This window comes from Protomyctophum bolini (genome assembly GCF_963924005.1).
Source record: "Protomyctophum bolini genome assembly, chromosome: 23".
Taxonomy (NCBI): Eukaryota; Metazoa; Chordata; class Actinopteri; order Myctophiformes; family Myctophidae; genus Protomyctophum; species Protomyctophum bolini.
In genome coordinates, this window is record NC_137884.1 from 22253214 (window position 1) to 22278921 (window position 25708).

The following is a 25708-nucleotide window of genomic DNA, read 5'->3' on the forward strand; positions in this document are numbered from 1 at the left end:
GATTCTGGGTATTGTAATTTGTCTTACTAGTCCTTACTCCGTTCTGAATATATGAACAGCAAATGATGTTCAGTGTGGGTAATAGATCACATTACTGATAGGGGGGGGGGGTTGTTTACAGATGGTCTTGGGAAGTTGGGATGGGCACAAAAGTAGGCTAATTAGTAGGCTAGTTTATTTTGCAAGAAAATGCTGCAGTACAATCATAAGTCCAGGCTTTCACAGGGCTGTAACCTGTCGCTGTCAGTGTCCAGGCTTTCACAGGGCTGTAACCCGTCGCTGTCAGTGTCCAGGGCTGTAACCTGTCGCTGTCAGTGTCCAGGCTTTCACAGGGCTGTAACCTGTCGCTGTCAGTGTCCAGGGCTGTAACCTGTCGCTGTCAGTGTCCAGGGCTGTAACCTGTCGCTGTCAGTGTCCAGGGCTGTAACCTGTCGCTGTCAGTGTCCAGGGCTGTAACCCGTCGCTGTCAGTGTCCAGGGCTGTAACCTGTCGCTGTCAGTGTCCAGGCTTTCACAGGGCTGTAACCCGTCGCTGTCAGTGTCCAGGGCTGTAACCTGTTGCTGTCAGTGTCCAGGCTTTCACAGGGCTGTAACCTGTGCTGTCAGTGTCCAGGCTTTCAGCGTGCATGTAGCTCATGTGTAGTGCACGGCGAAGGAGGTGGTAGAGGAGGGAGCGGACAGTGTGGTGTCGAAACAGGTGTCCCAGTATTAATCGGTGTCCGTCCCAACATGCATTTCACTGGTGACACTCGTGACATGTGATTTGCGGGGAGATGAGTTGTTTTTCACGCAAATTAATTTAATTAAGATTAAGATGATTGTTAGAATGTTTGGCGTGTGTAATGCAGGGCAGATTGAGGTTGGAGGACAGGGCCGTGCGGCGCTAGGTTCCGTGAGGCTGTCCGTACGTTGTGGCGTTGTGAGGAGGACAGACACACACACACAGCGGTTCTTGAATTTAATAATGATGATATATACATGTATTGAATGATGACTTCCTGTGATCAGGTGATCTCGTTCCTGAGGAGGAAGGAAGGCTTCATCGGTCTGGTGCTGAAACACATCGACGCCTCGGCCATGATGGACCTGCTTCTTCGACTCATCAGCTGCGTGGAGCCTGCCCCCTTGAGGCAGGAGGTCCTCAACGTAAGCCAGCCGCGTTCACGTCCATGTTTAGTCGCCCACCTAGGTCGACGGAATCGACGCTGCATACGGCAGCGCTAGTCCTTTTTTTTATATATATATTTTTTATCCCACGATTTTGTAACCCATTTTTCACCCCTGTGTCAATTATCTAATGTGATCCTGGGCTCTACACACCCTCCGCCAACCTAGTCCCCATATATGAAGGACATGGGGAGAGCAACGGACTTGAACTCATGCTTCCTTCATGCCTGAGTGTCCAAGTTGCTCCTTTACACCTGACAGGGAGGAGTTTCCCTGGTTGGACGTAGCACGTGGAAGGAACACGTTATTCCAACCAGTTCCTTTCCCCTCCATCAGGCGCCCCGGCTGGCCAGGGGGAGGCAGTTTAGAGACCAGGATTACTGCATGTTTTTGTGGCAGCGCTAGTCTTTGACGGGCCCTTAACCCATTTAGACCTGAGGACGATTCTGAAGTCCTGACAGTTTTCTGAAAAACCCATGTTTCTATGTCAGTCGTTCTCAAACATTTTGTCAAGGACCCGAAAGATTATATGTAATTGGCTCGCCGACCCCCATCTTAAAATATGTTGTTCCTGGGACCACCACCCCAGAGTCAAAAACGTTCGCTCTGAAAGGATATATATTCAAGGATTTGCACCACATTTTCAAGATCTTTAAAAAATAGCAGACCTACGAGCTTGTAGATCTGCTATTTCTAGTAGCTAAAGTATGACATAATGCTTAAAACACCTAAAGGGGTTCCCCGCCCAGAATGGGTTAATGACCTTGTGTTGTTCTCCTCAGTGGTTGAACGAGGAGAAGTTGATCCAGAGACTCAAAGAGCTCATCCACACAGGCAGAGATGAAGAGGTGAGTCAATGATTCATGATTCAATGCAGAGCCATCTAATAGAGATGATTCATGATTCAATGCAGAGCCATCTAATAGAGGTGATTCATGATTCAATGCAGAGCCATCTAATAGAGATGATTCATGATTCAATGCAGAGCCATCGAATAGAGTTGATTCATGATTCAATGCAGAGCCATCGAGTAGAGTTGATTCATGATTCAATGCAGAGCCATCGAATAGAGTTGATTCATGATTCAATGCAGAGCCATCTAATAGAGATGAAGAGGTGAGTCAATGATTCATGATTCAATGCAGAGCCATCTAATAGAGATGATTCATGATTCAATGCAGAGCCATCGAGTAGAGTTGATTCATGATTCAATGCAGAGCCATCGAATAGAGTTGATTCATGATTCAATGCAGAGCCATCTAATAGAGATGAAGAGGTGAGTCAATGATTCATGATTCAATGCAGAGCCATCTAATAGAGTTGATTCATGATTCAATGCAGAGCCATCTAATAGAGTTGATTCATGATTCAATGCAGAGCCATCTAATAGAGATGAAGAGGTGAGTCAATGATTCATGATTCAATGCAGAGCCATCTAATAGAGTTGATTCATGATTCAATGCAGAGCCATCTAATAGAGTTGCGACATTGAGGGGGCAGAAACCGAGCACTCGAGCGCTGTTCATGCAGCCTGGACTGAGACAAGCTGGAGTTTGAAATACATTGTTTTCAACGAGGGCGGCGCAAATAAGAGATATTTTAGGCATGTGTGCAACATGACAACTGTTTTAAAGTATTGTACAGTAACAACTAAAGTCTCTGTAATGTTTATGTTGTACTATTACTACAAAACAATCTAAAATAAAGGGATTTAGTAAGATCATTAAAGGGTAAGACCACTCTTTTGAGGTTTGGGTTGTGTATGATGTAACTCCAAATGTGGACAAGAAATAAAACATAAGTGCTCCAGTGATTATAAATTGATAATCCAAAATATGCCCCTCACTGACTTACATTGTACGCTGAAACAGCTCTCAAAGTCTCTCTTTTAGTACGTAAACAAACACAAACAAAGTTGATTCAGACAATAAAGAGCATCACCAAAATTCATGTGGTTTTATTTTTTCATAAAAATGATAACTTCCTGTTGATTTGTCAATTTTATGTACATTTTATGTTTTATTGCTATGTTGGGGGTGATTTTGTACTATAAATAAAATAAACTGAACTGATTGTTGCTTTCAGAGACAATCAAACGCCTCCCAGACGCTTTGTGACATCATCCGCCTTAGTCGAGACCAGGCCAATCAGATGCAGGAGAACATGGAGGCGGACCCACTATTGACCGTGTTAGAATCGTAAGTGGAGAGTTGCCGTGTGTGTGTGTGTGTGTGTGTGTGTGGCGCGCCTTGGATAAACAATTTGCCAAACATTTACCATTTACATGTCAATGGGTCTGCTGAGCGGCGCTTGCTTCTCTTGTAACCAGGGGTCAGATGTGTGACAGCCTTGTCCGTGGAAAGAAAAAACTATATATTTTGTATTATTATAATGTTCTTATTTTGATCATTAAATCCCAATTACTGAATGTCAGTCTCCAGGTTTTCTGATTTACTGCAAAACTATCCTACTGTAAATGTGCCACGTCTCTGCCTGTCTGTCTGCGTGCGTGCATGCATGTGTGTACGGTTGTAATGCGATCAGAGCTTCCGTTGCTCCAGACTGTATGACGGAAGCATCTGTATTTTACTCGTGATCAGAGCTTCCGTTGCTCCAGACTGTATGACGGAAGCATTTATATTTTGCTCATGATCAGAGCTTCCGTTGCTCCAGACTGTATGACGGAAGCATTTATATTTTGCTCATGATCAGAGCTTCCGTTGCTCCAGACTGTATGACGGAAGCATTTATATTTTGCTCATGATCAGAGCTTCCGTTGCTCCAGACTGTATGACGGAAGCATTTATATTTTGCTCGTGATCGGAGCTTCCGTTGCTCCAGACTGTATGACGGAAGCATTTATATTTTGCTCGTGATCAGAGCTTCCGTTGCTCCAGACTGTATGACGGAAGCGTCTGTATTTTACTCGTGATCAGGTGTGAAAGCACACTTAGAGGGATGGATAGGTACGTACTTTGTAATGTAATGTATATGTACTGTTATGTATTCTAACGTAATGTTCAGTGTGAGAGGGCCTCAGTGGAAATAAGTCTCTGGACTTTACTGTGAAATCCTTGAATCACTGATTATAAAAATGTTGTATTATGATTGCTTTTCTAATTAAATCAAAACTCCCAGGCAGGACAGTGTGAGGGTCAGAGTCAGGGTTTCACTAATGTCTCTCTCCTCTCCCAGACAGGACAGGGTTTTACTAATCTCTCCTCTCCTCTCCTCCCCTAGACAGGACAGCGTGGCCGGGCTGCTCAAGTCCATGTTCGAGGGGGAGAGGAGCGAGGCCTCTGTCGTTAATGGAACTCAAGTGCTACTTACCCTACTGGAGACCAGGAGGTCTGGGTGAGTCTAGTCCTAGTTTAAACCTCATTACTGGAGACCAGGAGGTCTGGGTGAAAATATGTAGTTCCAGGGACTCCCCACCCCCATAAGCAAAGATTTGAGTTAAAAACGTTCGCTCTGAAAGAATATATTCAAAGATTTGCGACACATTTTCTCGATTTTTCAAATATAGCAGACCTACAAGCTAGTACGAGCTTGTAGATCTGCTATTTTTCAACAGCTAAAACATTAGTTTTAGTCGACGAAAACAACACTGCGTCTGATGAATGCCTAAATTGTGTGTGTCTGTCTCTCTCTCTCTCTCTCTCTCTCTCTCTCTCTCTCAGGTTGGAAGGGCTGATGGATCTGTATTCTCAGGGTTATGAAAGGTCTTACACTGTCAACAGCAGTATTTTAAATGCCATTGAGCCCCATCTACAAGACTTCCAACAGCTTCTAATGAACCCCCCCAAGGTACAGAACACCAGAACATTAACACACAGCTTCTAATCATGACAGTTTTCTGATAAACCTATTTTTCCATATAAAAAATTATATGTAATTGGCCACCGACCCCCATCTCATAATAAGTTGTTTCAACCAATCAGATTGCTTCCTGGAAAAGACCCGTTGTATAATTTGACGTATTGTTATCTTCTTCAGAAAAGTGCAATACTCACGACGGTGGGCGTTCTGGAGGAGCCTCTGGGGAACGCCCGCCTTCACGTGGCCCGTCTGGTGGCCTCCCTGCTGCAGACCAGCGCCCCCGGTGTCTGCCAGGAGCTCTGCAGGCTCACCACCATGGACCTACTACTGGTAACCAACACTCCGGTGTCCATGTCGTCCAACTATGGCAGAAAATGTCCCTTCGACTTGGCTGGTTAGCGTAGGTGGTTCGAGGCCATCTGGTTAGGATGCCTCTCGGGCGTCTCCCTAGGGAGGTCCTCGAGGCGCAGACCAAGGCGCAGTTGGAGGAAACGCATCGACTCACTGGCCTTGGGACGCCTCGGGATCCCCCAGGAGGAAGTCACTAATGTTGCTCTGGAGGAGAGGAAAGTCTGGAGCTCTCTGGTGTCAAAACAGTCATTACGACGGCATCAAGGCCCACCAAAATACATCTTAGTCGACTAAATCACCTGTAGATTTAGTCGACTAAAACTAGACTAACACTAAAACATTCCAGGTGACAAAAATGTGACTGAAACTAAATGAAAACTATTGGAAGAGACGAAATGATTAAATGGCTAAAACTAAAATGAAATGTTGCTGCCAAAAACAACAGTGGCTGCATGTCTCCTCTGTTCCCACCGGTCCAACATTCTCACACCTCTCCTCCAGACACTTTGTTTTTGTTCCACGGTATGTCGGCCTCTCTCACGCTTCTCACTCGCCTTCCAATCCCATAGAACATTATATCACTCCAGTTGTTAGCCTCTTCACATTGGCTCCCCGTTGTTTTTAGGATTGATTTCTTTACTTTATTTTACTTGTTTATAAAGCTCTCAATGGTATCGCACTTTCCTGACTGCCTGCCTAAATATGTCCCAAACCGCCCCCTAAGGTCTTCCACTGCTGGCCTTCTCGATATGCCTATAAAACATGTGCCTCACGGTGAAGCAGCTTTCTGCTTCTAGGGGCCGACGGCGTGGAACAAACTCCCACTGTACCTTCGACAGGTAGCCTCTGTAGACATTTTTAAAGCACAGCTCAAGACCTACTTCTACACTCTTTTAGTTGAGCTTTTATCCTTGTTATTCATGTCCTCACTGCTATTATTTTAATGTTTTATGCCCTTGCTTTTGTAAAGCACTCATGTCATGAAAGGTGCAAATAAAGTTAATTTTTTTTGTTCGCCGTCCTCCACAGGATCTGTTCTTCAAGTACTCCTGGAACAACTTTTTGCACTTCCAAGTGGAGCTGTGTGTGGCGTCCATCCTCAACCACCCGTCCCAACAAGACGAGAGGCTCCCCGTCCTCCCTGACCTCCACAACCACCAGGAGAACCCCCTCGCGGACCCCCAGAGCCACGAGAACCCCCTCGCGGACCCCCAGAGCCAGGAGAACCTCCCCGTGGACCCCCAGAGCCAAGAGAACCTCCCCGCGGACCCCCAGAGCCAGGAGAACCTCCCCGCGGACCCCCAGAGCCAGGAGAATCCCCCCGTGGGCCTCCAGAACCACCAGGAGAACCCCCCTGCGGACCCCCAGAGCGCAGAGAGCCAGCCGGAGGGAGGGGAGCCAGGCCGGACCGGTGACCCCGACGCCTCCATCCACAAGGCCCTCGTTGCACATGTAGGTGACCCCCCCGACAAACTGGAGTTCTCTGACAATTAAGGCCCGGCCCTAACTGGGCCCTACCTAGGCTGTAAGTCCTGACGTCACTCCCCTGGTTCTGCCCGGTTCTCTATGGAGAATAACATGGGCTCATCTTAAAATCGTTTCATATAAGCGTTGTGGTCCGAAAATAAACAAGCTGTCTCTGCGCTATTGTCAGGGAGGTGTCTCTGTATCGTTTACGACAGTCAGTCAGTCATATATGATACAGTCTGTTTATAGTGAAAATGTAACTAATTCAGCAGCAGTAACAATAGCGTTTTCTCTCAGTCAGTTGATTCTTCATATCCATATGAGTGAAACGGCCTGGATGACATGTTTATTTTTCAAACACAGTTCTTATATGAGGCGATCTAAGATCCTCCTACGGGGATTACAATGCAAATAAAAAGCACATGAACCCGTGGATTTATGGCGCCCTCTACCGATATTGACATCGGAGAGGATGCAGTGGTCGAAGCAAACTGTGGACGCATTTGGTGATCATTTCATTTCTGTGTTTGTCTTTCTCTCCATGGGAATGAATGTAACCAAATGGACCCTCTCCTCCTGTAACCACATGGACCCCTCTCCTCCTGTAACCAAATGGACCCCCCTCTCCTCCTGTGGACTCCGTAGCTCTTCCAGAAGTGTCGGCTGGTACAGAGAATCCTCGACGCCTGGGAAGAGAACGATAAGATACAGTAAGACCATAAATAAAACCACGGCTCAGTGCACATTTGACCCATTCGTGACGGGAACCCCTTTTGGTGTTTTTAAGCATTATGTTATACTTTAGCTATTGAAAAATAGCAGATCTACAAGCTCATAGCGTGGCACTACGAGCTTGTAGATCTGCTATTTTTGAAAAATCGTGAAAATGTGTTGCAAACCTTTGAATATATATATATGTATATACTCTCAGGGCGAATGTTTTTAACTCAGATCTTTGCTTCTGAGGGGTTCCTGGGACAACATATTTCCAGATGGGGGTCGGTGGCCTATTACATTTTTGGGGGACCTTGACATGAATATGTATGAGAACGACTGACAGAAACATGGGGTTTTCCAAGTAAACTGTCAGGATTTAGAAGACATTGGCCTCAGGTCTACAAGGGTTAAGACCAATCCAGGCACAGGAACTAAGCTTCTCTGTGCCTGTGTGATGCATAGCTATGCACATTTTACCATGTTTTACTATGTTTTATTACAGAACTAAGCTTCTCTGTGCCCATGTGATGCATAGCTATGCACATTTTACCATGTTTTACTATGTTTTATTACAGAACTAAGCGTCTCTGTGCCTGTGTGATCCATAGCTATGCACATTTTACCATGTTTTACTAAGTTTTATTACAGAACTAAGCGTCTCTGTGCCTGTGTGATGCATAGCTATGCACATTTTACCATGTTTAGTTTTCATTACAGAGACCCCTCTGGGGTGATTTTGTACTATAAATAAAAATGTACTAGTGATGGGAGATTAATTGGCAAACACATCGGTGTCGGCCGATTAAGGCCTTAAACCAATTAATCGGTAGAATAATATATCGGTTTTAGCAGATTTTATTTTATAATAATTAAGTTGAAAAATAAAATAAAAATGATTGAAAAAAAGCCTTTTGTGATGATGATGAACGCTGCAAATTATATCAGTGTTTTCTGGGGAATCTTTGAAAAGAGTCGACAAGTTGGAACATTTTGTGGGCCAACATTTCAATCACGGTCCAACCCTAGTTTTGGAATAAAGAGGCATTGCGTTTTTCCCAAATTCAGTGTTTTCAGAATTGCCAAAATTAAGATTTAAAAAAATAAATACAGAATGAGATATACCGATATTGGTTATATCGGTTATCGGACAAAACAGAAATTACGCCATTTTGGCCTGACGTCGAAATTAAAAAAATGTCTTCTAAATTCTTACAGTTTTCTGAAATACCTCATGTTTCTGTATCAGTGGTCTGTGTACCCAAAAATGATATGTAATTGGCCACGGACCCCCATCTGAAAATGTTGTTCCAGCCAGGGACCCCCCCCTAATGAGCTTGTAGATCTGCTATTTTTCAATAGCTAAAGTGTAAAATAATGCTTAAAACGCCAAAATGGGTTAATTATAATTATGGGATATCGATTTGGGCCAAAGTGTCTCATCTGTGCATCCCTGCCTGTTCCTCTCAGGACGGAGGGCGGAGCCAGGAGAGGCAACATGGGTCACCTGACCAGGATCGCCAACATGGTGGTCCAGAACCTGGAGAAAGGCCCGGTCCAGGCGCACATCTCTGACCTCATCAGAGGTAAGAACTACAGAATGACCTCATCAGAGGTAGGAACTACAGGCGCACATCTCTGACACCATGCAAAAATGGTCATAATTGTGATCATCTCAGATAATCGCGAATAGGCGATGATGCAATAATTGTGACACTGACACTTGACAATAAAGCAAGAGATGAACCTCTCCTTCCGCAGAGCTGCCAGAGGACTGTAGGGGGCGCTGGGAGAGCTTTGTGGACGAGACCCTGAGAGAGACCAACAGGAGAAACACCGTAGAGCTGGTGAGAGACCCGCCTACATGCTGTGGCATCATACGGATAGCCAAGATGGCTCTAGATAGAACTTCTTTCCACGCGTGAGGTTAAAAAACGCCATACAGGGAATGACCAGCGTCATGTGATGATGGCCTTGTTGTTCATATCAGACAGTGTGTTTGTATACGTTGATCAAACCGAAGTCTAGAGTGAGTCCAAGATAATGTGAAACTGTCAACCTGTTGCAGTGTTCTGTGCTGCTGGTGAGCACCCAGTGTACACTGTGGTGGGGTACTGTAGTGTGTTGTTGTACTGTAGTGTGGTACAGAGTACAGACCCATCTAATAGAAGAGTTACGATATTGAGGGGGCGGAAACCGAGCGCTGTTCATGCAGCCTGAACTGAGACAAGCTGGAGTTGGAAATACATTGTTTTCAACGGGGGCGGCGCAAATAAGAGCTATTTTAGGCATGTGTGCACGTTTTAAAGTATTGTACAGTAACAGCTAAAGTCTCTGTAATGTTTATGTTGTACTATTACTACAAAACAATCTAAAATAAAGGGATTTAAGATCATTAAAGCTGGGCTCCAATGCATTTATGCCTATACTTCCGGTCCAGGACTTGTCCCAGTTGGTTGTTCCCCATTCTCAATAGAAGTCTATGTAGGAGAGCCTCCATTGGACTGAAGCCCCATGAAGTGAACGCAGTTTGCGTAACTCTTGTCTATATCTAAGGCTCTGGTGTGGTAGTACTGAGGATGAGGTGAGGTGTTCAGTGTGTGTTCTGTGTTCAGGTGACACAGGGTGGTGTACTGTAGTGTGTTGTAACTTGTACTGAGGGTGTGTGTTCTGTGTTCAGGTCAGCACCCACAGGGTGGTCGTACTGAGGGTGTGTGTGTTCTGTGTTCAGGTCAGCACCCACAGGGTGGTCGTACTGAGGGTGTGTGTGTTCTACGTTCAGGTCAGCACCCACAGGGCGGTGTACTGTAGTGTGTTGTACTGAGGGTGTGTGTCACTGTTCTGTGTTCAGGTCAGCACCCACAGGGCGGTGTACTGTAGTGTGTTGTACTGAGGGTGTGTGTGTTCTGTGTTCAGGTCAGCACCCACAGGGTGGTGTACTGTAGTGTGTTGTACTGAGGGTGTGTGTTTTCTGTGTTCAGGTCAGCACCCACAGGGCGGTGTACTGTAGTGTGTTGTACTGAGGGTGTGTGTTCTGTGTTCAGGTCAGCACCCACAGGGCGGTGTACTGTAGTGTGTTGTACTGAGGGTGTGTGTCACTGTTCTGTGTTCAGGTCAGCACCCACAACATGCACTCGTCCAGTGAGGACGACGACATGGAGAGCCCCTTCCCCAACGACCTGTCTCTGCAACAGGCCTTCTCAGACTATCAGATCCAACAGATGACCGCCAACTTTGTGGATCAGTTTGGCTTCAACGACGAGGAGTTCAGTGAGCACGACGAGAACATCAAGTGAGTGTCTCTCTCTCTCTCTCTCTCTCTCTCTCTCTCAGCAGCTCTCCTGATGCTGGCCAACGACTTGACGCCATGTGTCTTTTCTCTTTGTCCACCAGTGCCACATTTGACCGAATCGCCGAAATAAACTTCAATCTAGATGCTGACGACAATAGTGTAAGTTCTCTCTACATTCCTCTGTTGTTGGCATGCATGAGAAATACAGACTTTGTGTGGAATAAAAGATGTCTATATTTTGGTACACAACGTATCTAACCGTGACCCAGCTTGACTGAGGGACTGCCATTGGATTTTTTCTTTTGTCATTTTCATGTCATGTGAAAGCAGGGAATCATAGCTTCAAATTGACATACTGTATTGGTTGTTCAGTTTGACCCACCAGTTGTGGAGATATGGCTTTATAGAGTAATGTCTTGCAGAGAAACAGCGAGTTGAGAAAACAGCCTGAAGGAAGCATGAGTTCAAGTCCGTTGCTCTCCCCATGTCCCCCATATATGGGGACTAGGTTGGTGGAGGGTGTGTAGAGCCCAGGATCACATTAGATGATTGACACGGGGGTGAAAAATGGGTTACAAAATCGTGGGATAAAAAATATATTAAAAAAGAGAAAACGGCCTTGAAAGGTTCACTTCTATGGACATTTATGTCATATTTACGATTTCAGCTCTGACAAATATTTCAGACGTGAAGAGTCTGACTATTAACTCATTTTGGATGAAGAAAATGCAGTTTTTCTCCTCTGGTGAAAAGTTGACGCAAGTCAAGTCAAGCTGTGTCACAAATTAATTCACACGCATCAATGGATTAGGCTTTGAGGTTTTACGTGTGTGTGCGTGTGTGTGTGCGTGTGTGTGCGTGTGTGTGTGTGTGTGTGTGTGTGTGTGTGCAGGCCAACGCGGCTGCTTTCGAGGCCTGCTGTAAGGAGAGGATACGGCAGTTTGACGACGCCGACGAGGAGGAAGATATCTGGGAGGAGAAGGAGATCAACTATGCAACACAGGCCAAGTCCAGAACACGGTAAGAACACGCTAAACCAGTCCAGAACACGGCGAGAACACGCAGCACATGCAAGGCACCAACCTGCTCATCGGGAGCAATTAGGGGTTCAGAGTCTGAACCTGAAGAAGTCAGGGAAACACTGACATTATTAGATTGACATCCACACATTGAGCTCTCTCTCTCTCTGTCTCTCTCTCTGTCTCTCTCTCTGTCTCTCTCTCTCTCTCTCTCTCTCTCTCTCTCTCTCTCTCTCTCTCTCTCTCTCTCAGGTTCGGGGCGTCCCAGACGTCGGAGGGCAGCTCCAGGAGCAGTCTGGAGAACGGGGGCCGCGAGGGCGACCGGGGCTCGGGCTCTGACGAGGACGACGAGCTCTCTCCGAGACCCTCGGACGCAGGAGGCAACCCCAACGACTGTAAGTACAGTAACTCCTTCTACAATCAACCCTAACCCTAACCCCTGTAAGTACAGTAACTCCTTCTACAATCACAGGCAGGCGGGGCGTTACCATGCCTATGCTCGGACACAAACAGAATTCACGTAAAAAAAGAAGAAAAAAAACAGTCATTCATCCGTTGGTTGGTTCCCACAGGTCCAGCGTGGACGGCCAGTTTCGGGGGTCCGGCGTCGTCCCAGAGCCAGGGCGGGGGCGGCTGGGACTCGTCCAGCTCTGGAGGAGAGTCTCGCCACGACGGGACGGGCTGGGCCAACTTCACCGAGTTCACGCCTTTCAGCGGGTGAGACCAACGCAGCTCCAATGTCCTGCACGTTGCTAACACGCTAGCGTAGCATTCCAAACAGCCGATGTTTACAACACCCTTCTCTTCTGTCTCTGCAGCACAGAGGGCGGTCCTCGCTCCAGCTCCCCCGTAGGGGGCAGTGCTGACGCGGAGAAACAGGCCAAGCGGAATCATCCCAAGAGTGGTGAGTGTTGGCATGTTCTGGCTAACCCAATACCAATGGGGACATGGTGTTATAGCGTTAGCATGTTCTGGCTAACACAATGGCACATGGTGTTTTAGCGTTGGCATGTTCTAGCTAACCCAATACCAATGGGGACATGGTGTCTTAGCGTTCTGTCACTTTCAAGATTTTTCATTATTTATTTATTTTACAAGCTTCCATCGCGGCACAAAATGACGTGCTGTGAGCACTGTGTGCAGAGTTTGCAGAATGTTGCAACATAGTCAGTGTATATATACGGCAGCTAATAACGTCTGAAATGCTACGGATGCTTTCCCGCTGAGTGAAGGGTTGTTTGTCTCCTGGGTCAGGTGGAGACTCCACTAAGGGTTGTGTTAAGGTTGTTTGTCTCCTGGGTCAGGTGGAGACTCCTCTAAGGGTTGAGTTAAGGTTGTTTGTCTCCTGGGTCAGGTGGAGACTCCTCTAAGGGTTGAGTTAAGGTTGTTTGTCTCCTGGGTCAGGTGGAGACTCCTCTAAGGGTTGAGTTAAGGTTGTTTGTCTCCTGGGTCAGGTGGAGACTCCACTAAGGGTTGAGTTAAGGTTGTTTGTCTCCTGGGTCAGGTGGCGACTCCTCTGAGTGGCCGGTGGCCGAGAGCAGGAAGGCACCGCTGGTGGCCTCGGACAGCTCCTCCTCTGGAGGCTCTGACAGCGAGGAGGACGACAAGAAGGCCTCCCCACCCTCAGCCAAGGCCTCCCCACCCACCGCCAAGGCCTCCCCACCCTCAGCCAAGGGCTCCCCACCCGCAGGCACCGATGCCAAGGCCTCCCCACCCTCAGCCAAGGCCTCCCCACCTGCCCCCACCGATGCCAAGGCCTCCCCAGCCGCCCCCACCGATGCCAAGGCCTCCCCACCCACGGGCACCGATGCCAAGGCCTCCCCACCCGCGGGCACCGATGCCAAGGCCTCCCCACCCGCGGGCACCGATGCCAACAAGAAGGCCGACCTCAAAAGGTTGGGGAACTGAACGGTCAAGGTTTTGGCCCCTTAACCTCCTGTCTCTCTCTCTCTCTGGTCCTCTTAACCTCCTGTCTCTCTCTCTCTCTCTCTGGTCCTCTTAACCTCCTGTCTCTCTCTCTCTGGTCCTCTTAACCTCCTGTCTCTCTCTCTCTCTGGTCCTCTTAACCTCCTGTCTCTCTCTCTGGTCCTCTTAACCTCCTGTCTCTCTCTCTGGTCCTCTTAACCTCCTGTCTCTCTCTCTCTGGTCCTCTTAACCTCCTGTCTCTCTCTCTATGGTCCTCTTAACCTCCTGTCTCTCTCTCTATGGTCCTCTTAACCTCCTGTCTCTCTCTCTGGTCCTCTTAACCTCCTGTCTCTCTCTCTCTCTGGTCCTCTTAACCTCCTGTCTCTCTCTCTATGGTCCTCTTAACCTCCTGTCTCTCTCTCTATGGTCCTCTTAACCTCCTGTCTCTCTCTCTGGTCCTCTTAACCTCCTGTCTCTCTCTCTCTGGTCCTCTTAACCTCCTGTCTCTCTCTCTCTGGTCCTCTTAACCTCCTGTCTCTCTCTATGGTCCTCTTAACCTCCTGTCTCTCTCTCTGGTCCTCTTAACCTCCTGTCTCTCTCTCTGGTCCTCTTAACCTCCTGTCTCTCTCTCTGGTCCTCTTAACCTCCTGTCTCTCTCTCTCTCTGGTCCTCTTAACCTCCTGTCTCTCTCTCTATGGTCCTCTTAACCTCCTGTCTCTCTCTCTCTGGTCCTCTTAACCTCCTGTCTCTCTCTCTCTGGTCCTCTTAACCTCCTGTCTCTCTCTCTCTCTCTGGTCCTCTTAACCTCCTGTCTCTCTCTCTATGGTCCTCTTAACCTCCTGTCTCTCTCTCTATGGTCCTCTTAACCTCCTGTCTCTCTCTCTGGTCCTCTTAACCTCCTGTCTCTCTCTCTCTGGTCCTCTTAACCTCCTGTCTCTCTCTCTCTGGTCCTCTTAACCTCCTGTCTCTCTCTCTCTGGTCCTCTTAACCTCCTGTCTCTCTCTCTCTGGTCCTCTTAACCTCCTGTCTCTCTCTCTATGGTCCTCTTAACCTCCTGTCTCTCTCTCTCTCTATGGTCCTCTTAACCTCCTGTCTCTCTCTCTGGTCCTCTTAACCTCCTGTCTCTCTCTCTATGGTCCTCTTAACCTCCTGTCTCTCTCTCTCTCTATGGTCCTCTTAACCTCCTGTCTCTCTCTCTCTGGTCCTCTTAACCTCCTGTCTCTCTCTCTCTGGTCCTCTTAACCTCCTGTCTCTCTCTCTCTGGTCCTCTTAACCTCCTGTCTCTCTCTCTCTGGTCCTCTTAACCTCCTGTCTCTCTCTCTCTGGTCCTCTTAACCTCCTGTCTCTCTCTCTATGGTCCTCTTAACCTCCTGTCTCTCTCTCTGGTCCTCTTAACCTCCTGTCTCTCTCTCTCTGGTCCTCTTAACCTCCTGTCTCTCTCTCTCTGGTCCTCTTAACCTCCTGTCTCTCTCTCTGGTCCTCTTAACCTCCTGTCTCTCTCTATGGTCCTCTTAACCTCCTGTCTCTCTCTCTGGTCCTCTTAACCTCCTGTCTCTCTCTCTGGTCCTCTTAACCTCCTGTCTCTCTCTGGTCCTCTTAACCTCCTGTCTCTCTCTCTCTGGTCCTCTTAACCTCCTGTCTCTCTCTCTGGTCCTCTTAACCTCCTGTCTCTCTCTCTCTGGTCCTCTTAACCTCCTGTCTCTCTCTCTATGGTCCTCTTAACCTCCTGTCTCTCTCTCTGGTCCTCTTAACCTCCTGTCTCTCTCTCTCTGGTCCTCTTAACCTCCTGTCTCTCTCTCTCTGGTCCTCTTAACCTCCTGTCTCTCTCTCTCTGGTCCTCTTAACCTCCTGTCTCTCTCTCTGGTCCTCTTAACCTCCTGTCTCTCTCTATGGTCCTCTTAACCTCCTGTCTCTCTCTCTGGTCCTCTTAACCTCCTGTCTCTCTCTGGTCCTCTTAACCTCCTGTCTCTCTCTCTCTGGTCCTCTTAACCTCCTGTCTCTCTCTCTGGTCCTCTTAACCTCCTGTCTCTCTCTCTCTGGTCCTCTTAACCTCCTGTCTCTCTCTCTCTGGTCCTCTTAACCTCCTGTCTCTCTCTCTCTGGTCCTCTTAACCTCCTGTCTCTCTCTCTCTGGTCCTCTTAACCTCCTGTCTCTCTCCCTCTTTACATCACTTTTTGGCTTGCAGAGTAAATCTTTGGTTGTTTTATGACCGTTTCTCTGTGTTGTGTTTCCTGCAGTGAGGAGAGCTCGCTGTCTCTGGAGAAACTGTCACTGTCGGATGTTCCTCCAAAGGACTCTCTAACCACGCAGCCCGATAGGAAGTAAGTCGTACAGTCTGGAGCAACGGAAGCTCTGATCATGAGTAAAATATAAATGCTTCCGTCATACAGTCTGGAGCAACGGAAGCTCTGATCATGAGTAAAATATAAATGCTTCCGTCATACAGTCTGGAGCAACGGAAGCTCTGATCATGATTAAAATATTAATGCTTCCGTCATACAGTCTGGAGCAACGGAAGCTCTGATCATGAGTCAAATATAAATGCTTCCGTCATACAGTCTGGAGCAACGAAAGCTCTGATCACGAGTGAAATATAAATGCTTCCGTCATACAGTCTGGAGCAACGGAAGCTATGATCACGAGTAAAATATAAATGCTTCCGTCATACAGTCTGGAGCAACGGAAGCTCTGATCATGATTAAAATATAAATGCTTCCATTATACAGTCTGGAGCAACGGAAGCTCTGATCATGAGTAAAATATAAATGCTTCCATTATACAGTCTGGAGCAACGGAAGCTCTGATCATGATTAAAATATGAATGCTTCCGTCATACAGTCTGGAGCAACGGAAGCTCTGATCATGAGTAAAATATAAATGCTTCCATCATACAGTCTGGAGCAACGGAAGCTCTGATCATGATTAAAATATTAATGCTTCCGTCATACAGTCTGGAGCAACGGAAGCTCTGATTATGAGTAAAATATAAATGCTTCCGTCATACAGTCTGGAGCAACGGAAGCTCTGATCACGAGTAAAATATAAATGCTTCCATCATACAGTCTGGAGCAACGGAAGCTCTGATCATGAGTAAAATATAAATGCTTCCGTCGTACAGTCTGGAGCAACGGAAGCTCTGATTATGAGTAAAATATAAATGCTTCCGTCATACAGTCTGGAGCAACGGAAGCTCTGATCATGATTAAAATATTAACGCTTCCGTCATACAGTCTGGAGCAACGGAAGCTCTGATCATGAGTAAAATATAAATGCTTCCGTCATACAGTCTGGAGCAACGGAAGCTCTGATCATGAGTCAAATATAAATGCTTCCGTCATACAGTCTGGAGCAACGGAAGCTCTGATCATGAGTCAAATATAAATGCTTCCGTCATACAGTCTGGAGCAACGGAAGCTCTGATCATGAGTCAAATATAAATGCTTCCGTCATACAGTCTGGAGCAACGGAAGCTCTGATCACGAGTGAAATATAAATGCTTCCGTCATACAGTCTGGAGCAACGGAAGCTCTGATCACGAGTAAAATATAATTGCTTCCGTCATACAGTCTGGAGCGACGGAAGCTCTGATCACGAGCAAAATATAAATGCTTCCGTCGTACAGTCTGGAGCGACGGAAGCTCTGATCATGAGTCAAATATAAATGCTTCCGTCATACAGTCTGGAGCGACGGAAGCTCTGATCATGAGCAAAATATAAATGCTTCCGTCATACAGTCTGGAGCGACGGAAGCTCTGATCATGAGTAAAATATAAATGCTTCCGTCATACAGTCTGGAGCAACGGAAGCTATGATCACGAGTAAAATATAAATGCTTCCGTCATACAGTCTGGCGCAACGGAAGCTCTGATCACGAGTAAAATATAAATGCTTCCGTCGTACAGTCTGGAGCGACGGAAGCTCTGGCCCTCGATGAGATTCCCTCTCGTCCAAAGTTCACAATGAAACATAAACATGTATTATTCCTGATGTGTGGGTTATTGTTAAAGCACATTAGAGCTTCATCTTAACTCTGTGCTCGTTGTCTCTCCCCCAACCAGAGAGGAAACGCCACAGCCCCCCGAGGTGTCCGTCGTCAACGGGCCCGTCTGAGAGCAGCAGAGGCACAACCCCCCCGAAACCTGGACGGGATGGACCCCCCCCCACCGATCTGGATGGGCCGGATGCCACAGACTGTTTGCCACTTCCAGAGTGACTCCCCTCCTCCTCCCTCCCCCCCCCCCTCCCTCCCCCCAAAAAAATAACCTCACTGCAACCTAATGGATTTTTTTTTTTTTTTTTTTTTTTACTGAATCACTCTGCCATGTTATTGGACCTGGACACTGCCAATCAACACCAATAATGAGGTGGCGGGACATGTAAAAGAGAAAAAAAAAAAAGAGAAAAAAAAGAAAGAAGAATAGTCGGAGGAGGAGGAGAAACAAAGACAAACGGAACAGGAGCATAAAAGAGGAGTTCTTTTCAAAGCCTTTTTCAGATATTGCACATAAATCTCCGTGCGGTTTTAATGTAGCAGCGATCTTTTAAAAAAAAAATGACAGAGAGAGAGAGAGAGAGTCCGATGGAGCATAAAATAAAATGTCATTATTTTTTTAATTTCCCAGAAGGATTTTCTCTGCTCCTCGATTCCCTAAAAATCGAGGTCCGTTTGGGAGCCGCCGAATCACGACAACGAGACACGCCGTAAAGAGGATAGCACAGGTTAAAACTATGAATGAAAATGTATGCCTCAACAATGAATACCTTTCTCTTAGCCCCCCCCCCCCCCCCCCGAGCTTAACCCATTTAGACCTGAGGACGATTCTACATAATGTCTTCTAAATCCTGACAGTTTTCTGAAAAACCTCATGTTTCTATGTCAGTGGTTCTCATACAATTCCATGCCAAGGAACCCCCAGAATGATATGTATTTGGCCCGCCGACCCCCATCTGAAAATATGTTGTGTTAAACATGTTTTGAGTTAAAAATGTTCGCGCTGAAAGAATATATATTCAAAGATTTGCAACACATTTTCAAGATTTTTTTAAAATAGCAGACCTACAAGCTATGAGCTTGTAGATCCCCCCCACCCCCACCCCCCCCCGCCCCCAGAAGCAAAGATATGAGTTAAAAACATTTGCTGTGAAAAGAATATACATTTAAAGTTTTTTTTTTTTAACGGCAGATCTACAAGCTCGTAGCGCAGCACTCGGTGCCGCGCTACGAGCTTTGTAGATCTGCTGTTTTTCAGCAGCTAAAGTTTAAAATAATGGTTAAAGTGGTTAAAAGCTATAACGGTAGACGGTAGACGCGTCCTCGGGTCTGAAAGGGTTAAGGCAGAAAGCACTTAAATGCAGCCACTTCCTCCATGTTGATAGCACAATGTTTAAGTGTTCTGGCCTTGGTCTATACCGCCCCCTGGCGGGTGGAGGAGTTTCAAGTGTTCCTTTCATCTCTGCTGCTCATCTTGTCCCTGATGTTCCTTCTCCAGGTTTTTTTTTTTTACCAAACTTTTCACCTTTTTTTTCTAGTTTCTTTTGGTTTCCGTTTGACGAAACATCTGCCTGTGCTTTGTACTGTACGTGGCCAGGTTTTATGACGAAGCGCCCACGCGCGTGTTGTTTCCAGTGTTGATTTCGTCGACGAAAAACTATTTTTAAACCGAAAATGTCCGTCGACTACCTTTTTTTGTTCACCGACGAAAACTTAAGCTATCATGACTAAAACTACAGACTAAATATACTGACAATTTCGTCAACAAATAAAAACTAGACTAAAAGTTGGTCGTGCTCGGGTGTTGCGCTCGGAAAATTGCAGATCTACAAGCTCACAACGCTTCCTGCTGCGACGCGTCGTAAGCTTGTAGATTGGCAATTTTTTAAAGTGTATAATCTGCCATTACGACACCATTCAAGGCCCGACAAAATAAAAAAAATTGTCGACAAAATCAACTGTAGATTCGACTAAGTCGTAGAGTCGACTAAAATCGTATATTAACACTAAAAACACTAAAGCATTTCAGGTGACGAAAACATGACTAAAACTAAGTTACATTTTATTCAAAAGACTATACGACTAAAACTAAATCAAGATTTGCTGTCAAAATCAACACTGGCTTCACCATATTTCTGATGAAACATCGTCAAGGTTTCTGAATGTCTTTAAAGATGGAGTGCCGTGATTTTAGTTCGCCTAAAACATGATCGGGTATTATGATTATACTAGGTGTACAGAAAGTGTTAACATGATCTTTTTTTTTTATGTGTCCACACCCACCGGTTCATTAATTAAGTGGTTTTCACCGTAGCACCACCCACCTGAAATTAAGCCTCGCCCACAGCTGTTGTATGATAATGGGGGAGGGGTTAGGGGAGGGGATGATTTCATGATGTCACTAAAAGTGGTGTATTTCGATTGGGCCTTTTGACTCAAAGCTTTCAGGAAGAAACCAAAAACACACAGGGAAGACATATTTGAATATTATAACCACACCTGGGGGTCTATTAGAGTAATGTCAACTCCATAGACACATACACAACACCTGGGGGTCTATTAGAGTAATGTTAATTCCATAGACACACATACAACACCTGGGGGTCTATTAGAGTAATGTTAATTCCATAGACACACATACACAACACCTGGGGGTCTATTAGAGTAATGTTAATTCCATAGACACACATACAACACCTGGGGGTCTATTAGAGTAATGTTAATTCCATAGACACACATACAACACCTGGGGGTCTATTAGAGTAATGTCAACTCCATAGACACATACACAACACCTGGGGGTCTATTAGAGTAATGTCAACTCCATAGACACACATACAACACCTGGGGGTCTATTAGAGTAATGTTAATTCCATAGACACACATACAACACCTGGGGGTCTATTAGATTAATGTTAATTCCATAGACACACATACAACACCTGGGGGTCTATTAGAGTAATGTTAATTCCATAGACACACATACAACACCTGGGGGTCTATTAGAGTAATGTTAATTCCATAGACACACATACAACACCTGGGGGTCTATTAGAGTAATGTTAATTCCATAGACACACATACAACACCTGGGGGTCTATTAGAGTAATGTTAATTCCATAGACACACATACAACACCTGGGGTTCTATTAGAGTAATGTTAATTCCATAGACACACATACAACACCTGGGGGTCTATTAGAGTAATGTTAATTCCATAGACACACATACAACACCTGGGGGTCTATTAGAGTAATGTTAATTCCATAGACACACATACAACACCTGGGGGTCTATTAGAGTAATGTTAATTCCATAGACACACATACAACACCTGGGGGTCTATTAGAGTAATGTCAACTCCATAGACACATACACAACACCTGGGGGTCTATTAGAGTAATGTTAATTCCATAGACACACATACAACACCTGGGGGTCTATTAGAGTAATGTTAATTCCATAGACACACATACAACACCTGGGGGTCTATTAGAGTAATGTTAATTCCATAGACACACATACAACACCTGGGGGTCTATTAGAGTAATGTTAATTCCATAGACACACATACAACACCTGGGGGTCTATTAGAGTAATGTTAATTCCATAGACACACATACAACACCTGGGGGTCTATTAGAGTAATGTTAATTCCATAGACACACATACAACACCTGGGGGTCTATTAGATTAATGTTAATTCCATAGACACACATACAACACCTGGGGGTCTATTAGAGTAATGTTAATTCCATAGACACACATACAACACCTGGGGGTCTATTAGAGTAATGTTAATTCCATAGACACACATACAACACCTGGGGGTCTATTAGAGTAATGTTAATTCCATAGACACATACACAACACCTGGGGGTCTATTAGAGTAATGTTAATTCCATAGACACACATACAACACCTGGGGGTCTATTAGAGTAATGTTAATTCCATAGACACACATACAACACCTGGGGGTCTATTAGAGTAATGTCAACTCCATAGACACACATACAACACCTGGGGGTCTATTAGAGTAATGTTAATTCCATAGACACACATACAACACCTGGGGGTCTATTAGAGTAATGTTAATTCCATAGACACACATACAACACCTGGGGGTCTATTAGAGTAATGTTAATTCCATAGACACACATACAACACCTGGGGGTCTATTAGAGTAATGTTAATTCCATAGACACACATACAACACCTGGGGGTCTATTAGAGTAATGTTAATTCCATAGACACACATACAACACCTGGGGGTCTATTAGAGTAATGTTAATTCCATAGACACACATACAACACATGGGGGTCTATTAGAGTAATGTTAATTCCATAGACACACATACAACACCTGGGGGTCTATTAGAGTAATGTTAATTCCATAGACACACATACAACACCTGGGGGTCTATTAGAGTAATGTTAATTCCATAGACACACATACAACACCTGGGGGTCTATTAGAGTAATGTTAATTCCATAGACACACATTCAACACCTGGGGGTCTATTAGAGTAATGTTAATTCCATAGACACACATACAACACCTGGGGGTCTATTAGAGTAATGTTAATTCCATAGACACACATACAACACCTGGGGGTCTATTAGAGTAATGTTAATTCCATAGACACACATACAACACCTGGGGGTCTATTAGAATAACTCCATAGTATGAAAAGATTGATTTACAGTCTATTATCCATAGTATCAAAAACGGAAAAGATCACGGCACTCCATCTTTAAGTGCTTCTGGAGATGGGGGGGGTGGGGGGGGGCACAGCGCTATAGTATTACTGTCTTTTTGCTCATTTGTGCAATAATGTCAATTAGCCATTTATTATTTAAAAAAAGAAAAATGAGATTTAACATTTATGAACCAAGAATCAATTTAACGACTACAACATCAAAGGACTCATTGGCTTTAGTTTATGGGCAAAACGAAATTTGGATAATGAATCTCAATTTGAGGTTTTTTGATTATTATTTTTTTTTCGTCTTTTTGTTTTTCCTGTTTGTATTGCATGTATAAATAACCGGGTTCTCTGTTGACCTAGCTAGTGAGCTGAGACCTTCTGATTGTATTGATGACTTCTTTAAGTTCTTATCTTGCTACCCCCCCCCCCCCCCCCTTTAAATCAACCAAACATTATCTACCTATATTCAAATATTATCTACATTTAAAGTAATTTTACAAGCAAATCTTGAGATTAACCGTCTGGTGTCTGTTCCTGTTTTTCCTTTTCTCCCACACTGAGCACTTACTTCCTTCCAGGGGCAAAAAAAAAATAAGTTGCTGTTGCATTTTTTTTTTTGCGTCTGATGAGACTGATGCTGTTTTGTTTTTGTTTTTAGTTTTGATTTGTTTTTTTGTTTATTTTTAGGAGCGGGGTTCTGTTCAGAGTTCAGACAGGATCAATGTGGGTTCTGCTTCGTACAGTTCAGACAGGATCAATGTGGGTTCTGCTTCGTACCACAACTTTATAGTTGTACTTACATAAAAAAAAAAAAAAAATCACTTGACAGCTATTGGAGATCTTTGATCATTGTTTAAAAGATTTGAAATTAAAAAAGTGTCTGGTTGACCACTTTAATACCCACGGCCTTCAGTATGTCCCCAAAAACAAACAAACGCTTCCTTCATTTCATGCCAGGTGGGTCGCCAAAATATTTTTTGGGGGGTCCCCAAATTATTATTTTTTTCTTTCCTTTTTTTGCCACTGAATGGCTAGGAAATGAAGAGTTTACATAGTACACATAGTACATGCATAAACTTTCCTTAATGATTATATCTGGTTTCAGTATTTATATTTATGATGTATTTTCGCTATTAAGGTTATTGTAGCGGTCAATTTATATTTGGGAGTGGGGTGCGGGGAGGGGGTTCTCACAGGGTTAAACCCTATGTTTCTATATCAGTGGTTCTCACAGGGTTAAACTCTATGTTTCTATATCAGTGGTTCTCACAGGGTTAAACCCTATGTTTCTATATCAGTGGTTCTCACAGGGTTAAACCCTATGTTTCTATATCAGTGGTTCTCACAGGGTTAAACCCTATGTTTCTATATCAGTGGTTCTCACAGGGTTAAACCCTATGTTTCTATATCAGTGGTTCTCACAGGGTTAAACCCTATGTTTCTATATCAGTGGTTCTCACACCATTTCATGTCAAGGACCTCCACTATGATATATATTTGCCCGCAGACCCCCATCTCAAAATGTGTTGTTCCAGGACCCCCAAAGATTTGAGTTAAAACCGTTCACTGTGAAAGAATATATATTCAAAGATTTACACCACATTTTCACGATTTTTCAAAAATAGCTTGTAGATCTGCTATTGTTCAATCGCTAAAGTTTAAAATAATGGTTAAAGTGGTTAAAAGCGCTACGGTGACACAGATGCGTCTTCAGGTCTAAATGGGTCAACAACAATTGAACATTTAAGAATTGTGAATATTTGTTGGCCAAGTACACTACACACGATATGACCACCAACCAATCCTATGGATGACAGTGGCTCAGGACTCATTTGTGGGACCCATTGTGCATTACATTCACCCATTCACACCTTTACATAGATTTAATTCACAATCACACACCCATTCACACACCTTTGCATTACATTCACACTTTCACACACCATGCAAGGCACCAACCTGCACATCGGGAGAAATTAGGGGTTCAGAGTGTTGCCCAAGGACACTTCGACACTACACTAACTCTGGGGGAGTTAAATTATTGTTAAACAACTGCCTTATTTCATTTACAAGAAGTCTACTCAATTAGAGAATGTAGAAGAATTGTTATTTTGATCAATGTTTTGCCTGTTCTCTCTCCTAGTGGTACCAACATCAATACAACCTGTTATCTCTCCTAATGGTACCAACATCAATACAACCTGTTATCTCTCCTAATGGTACCAACATCAATACAACCTGTTATCTCTCCTACTACCAACATCATGTTATCTCTCCTAATGGTTAGATTAGATTATATTCAATTTATTGTCACTGCACATACCACCATCAATACAAACTGTTATCTCTCCTAAAAAACGAAATACATACATGATACATGGATGCACCTGGGACATATCCTCAGTGATGTATCCCAAGGTCATCTGGGTTTCGGGTCTCCCAAAATCATACCCGGGGCCCTCACTCAGGTTACCCAGCCGGGGTGATCAAGTCCCGACTTACGTCCCAGTAGCTACCCTCGATCAGTCCCATTAGGGAAAAACCAAGGCCACACAATCCGTTCCTCCTGAACTACTCTGCCGGGACTGGGAGGTGCCATTCTGGCACGTTGAAGGACTAGGTTCTGTGGGTTGACTCCTGTCCGGGCCCCTCCTATGTCTCACCAGGTCCACTCCTGATCAGTATAGTGTCCAGAAGAGGACACTATACTGACCCAGAGAGGACATGTGGTCTGTCTACAGCAAAATATAAGAAAGGTACAATTAAGGCAAGGCCACGTTGTATATGGAGAATGTGTGTAGCATACTATGACCAGCAGAGGGCACTGCGTGACCATAGCATGTGGTCTTATCTAGTTCTACTATTTGTGGGTCACAGACTTTTAATACTCTATGGTCACAGACAGATTTGTCCTATGTGTCCCTTTTAAAAAACATTAACAAAACAGCATTTGTTTCTTGAATTAAAAACAAATTCAGTGATTTATTTCAGTAATTTCATGAAGAAATGAAAGACAAGAACAAAGAAATGCCATAAATTAGAAAACAAATGGTAAAGGAGGTTAGTGAACATTAGCCGATCTACAAGCTCACAACACTGCGTGCAGCGATTCAAGGGACGTGTTGTGAACTTGTAGATCAGCAGTAGAGCTTGTAGATCAGCAGTTTTGTCTTTGCTGTGTGACAATACTGTGCGCTGAATCAATACATTCTCAAAGTGTGCTCCAATTAAAGAGTCCTGCTTTTCTATCCTATGACATCTGAACCTTTACTTCT

At 44.8% G+C, this 25708-nt stretch overlaps 1 protein-coding gene and 2 long non-coding RNA genes across 7 annotated transcripts in view; 2 read left to right on the plus strand and 1 right to left on the minus strand.

The window, feature by feature from the left end:
- Positions 1-17962, plus strand: part of LOC308311230 (serine/threonine-protein phosphatase 6 regulatory subunit 2-like) — a 30576-nt gene extending 12614 nt beyond the window's left edge. For 3 of the 5 annotated variants that reach the window (XM_080757871.1, XM_080757873.1, XM_080757875.1), the window contains 19 exons: positions 1008-1145; positions 1949-2014; positions 3252-3364; positions 4407-4520; positions 4847-4973; positions 5163-5315; positions 6366-6788; positions 7449-7513; positions 8988-9103; positions 9279-9364; positions 10631-10809; positions 10911-10968; positions 11702-11829; positions 12081-12223; positions 12401-12545; positions 12647-12732; positions 13333-13723; positions 15971-16054; positions 17792-17962. In XM_080757871.1, coding sequence (XP_080613997.1) covers positions 1008-1145; positions 1949-2014; positions 3252-3364; positions 4407-4520; positions 4847-4973; positions 5163-5315; positions 6366-6788; positions 7449-7513; positions 8988-9103; positions 9279-9364; positions 10631-10809; positions 10911-10968; positions 11702-11829; positions 12081-12223; positions 12401-12545; positions 12647-12732; positions 13333-13723; positions 15971-16054; positions 17792-17843 — 2667 coding nt within the window. In that variant the 3' untranslated portion in view covers positions 17844-17962. The remainder of the gene's footprint in view (positions 1-1007; positions 1146-1948; positions 2015-3251; positions 3365-4406; positions 4521-4846; positions 4974-5162; positions 5316-6365; positions 6789-7448; positions 7514-8987; positions 9104-9278; positions 9365-10630; positions 10810-10910; positions 10969-11701; positions 11830-12080; positions 12224-12400; positions 12546-12646; positions 12733-13332; positions 13724-15970; positions 16055-17791) is intronic. The other 2 variants (XM_080757872.1, XM_080757874.1) reach the window with 2 other exon arrangements.
- A 1549-nt stretch (positions 17963-19511) lies between these two features.
- Positions 19512-22431, minus strand: LOC308311252. The gene is made up of 3 exons (XR_013963611.1): positions 22382-22431; positions 21696-21744; positions 19512-20223 (listed from the first exon to the last, which is right to left on the minus strand). It is a non-coding gene; the product is annotated as an uncharacterized lncRNA (long non-coding RNA).
- Positions 21548-23334, plus strand: LOC308311253. Its single transcript, XR_013963612.1, has 2 exons — positions 21548-21618; positions 22397-23334. It is a non-coding gene; the product is annotated as an uncharacterized lncRNA (long non-coding RNA).
- The last annotated feature ends 2374 nt before the right edge of the window (positions 23335-25708 follow it).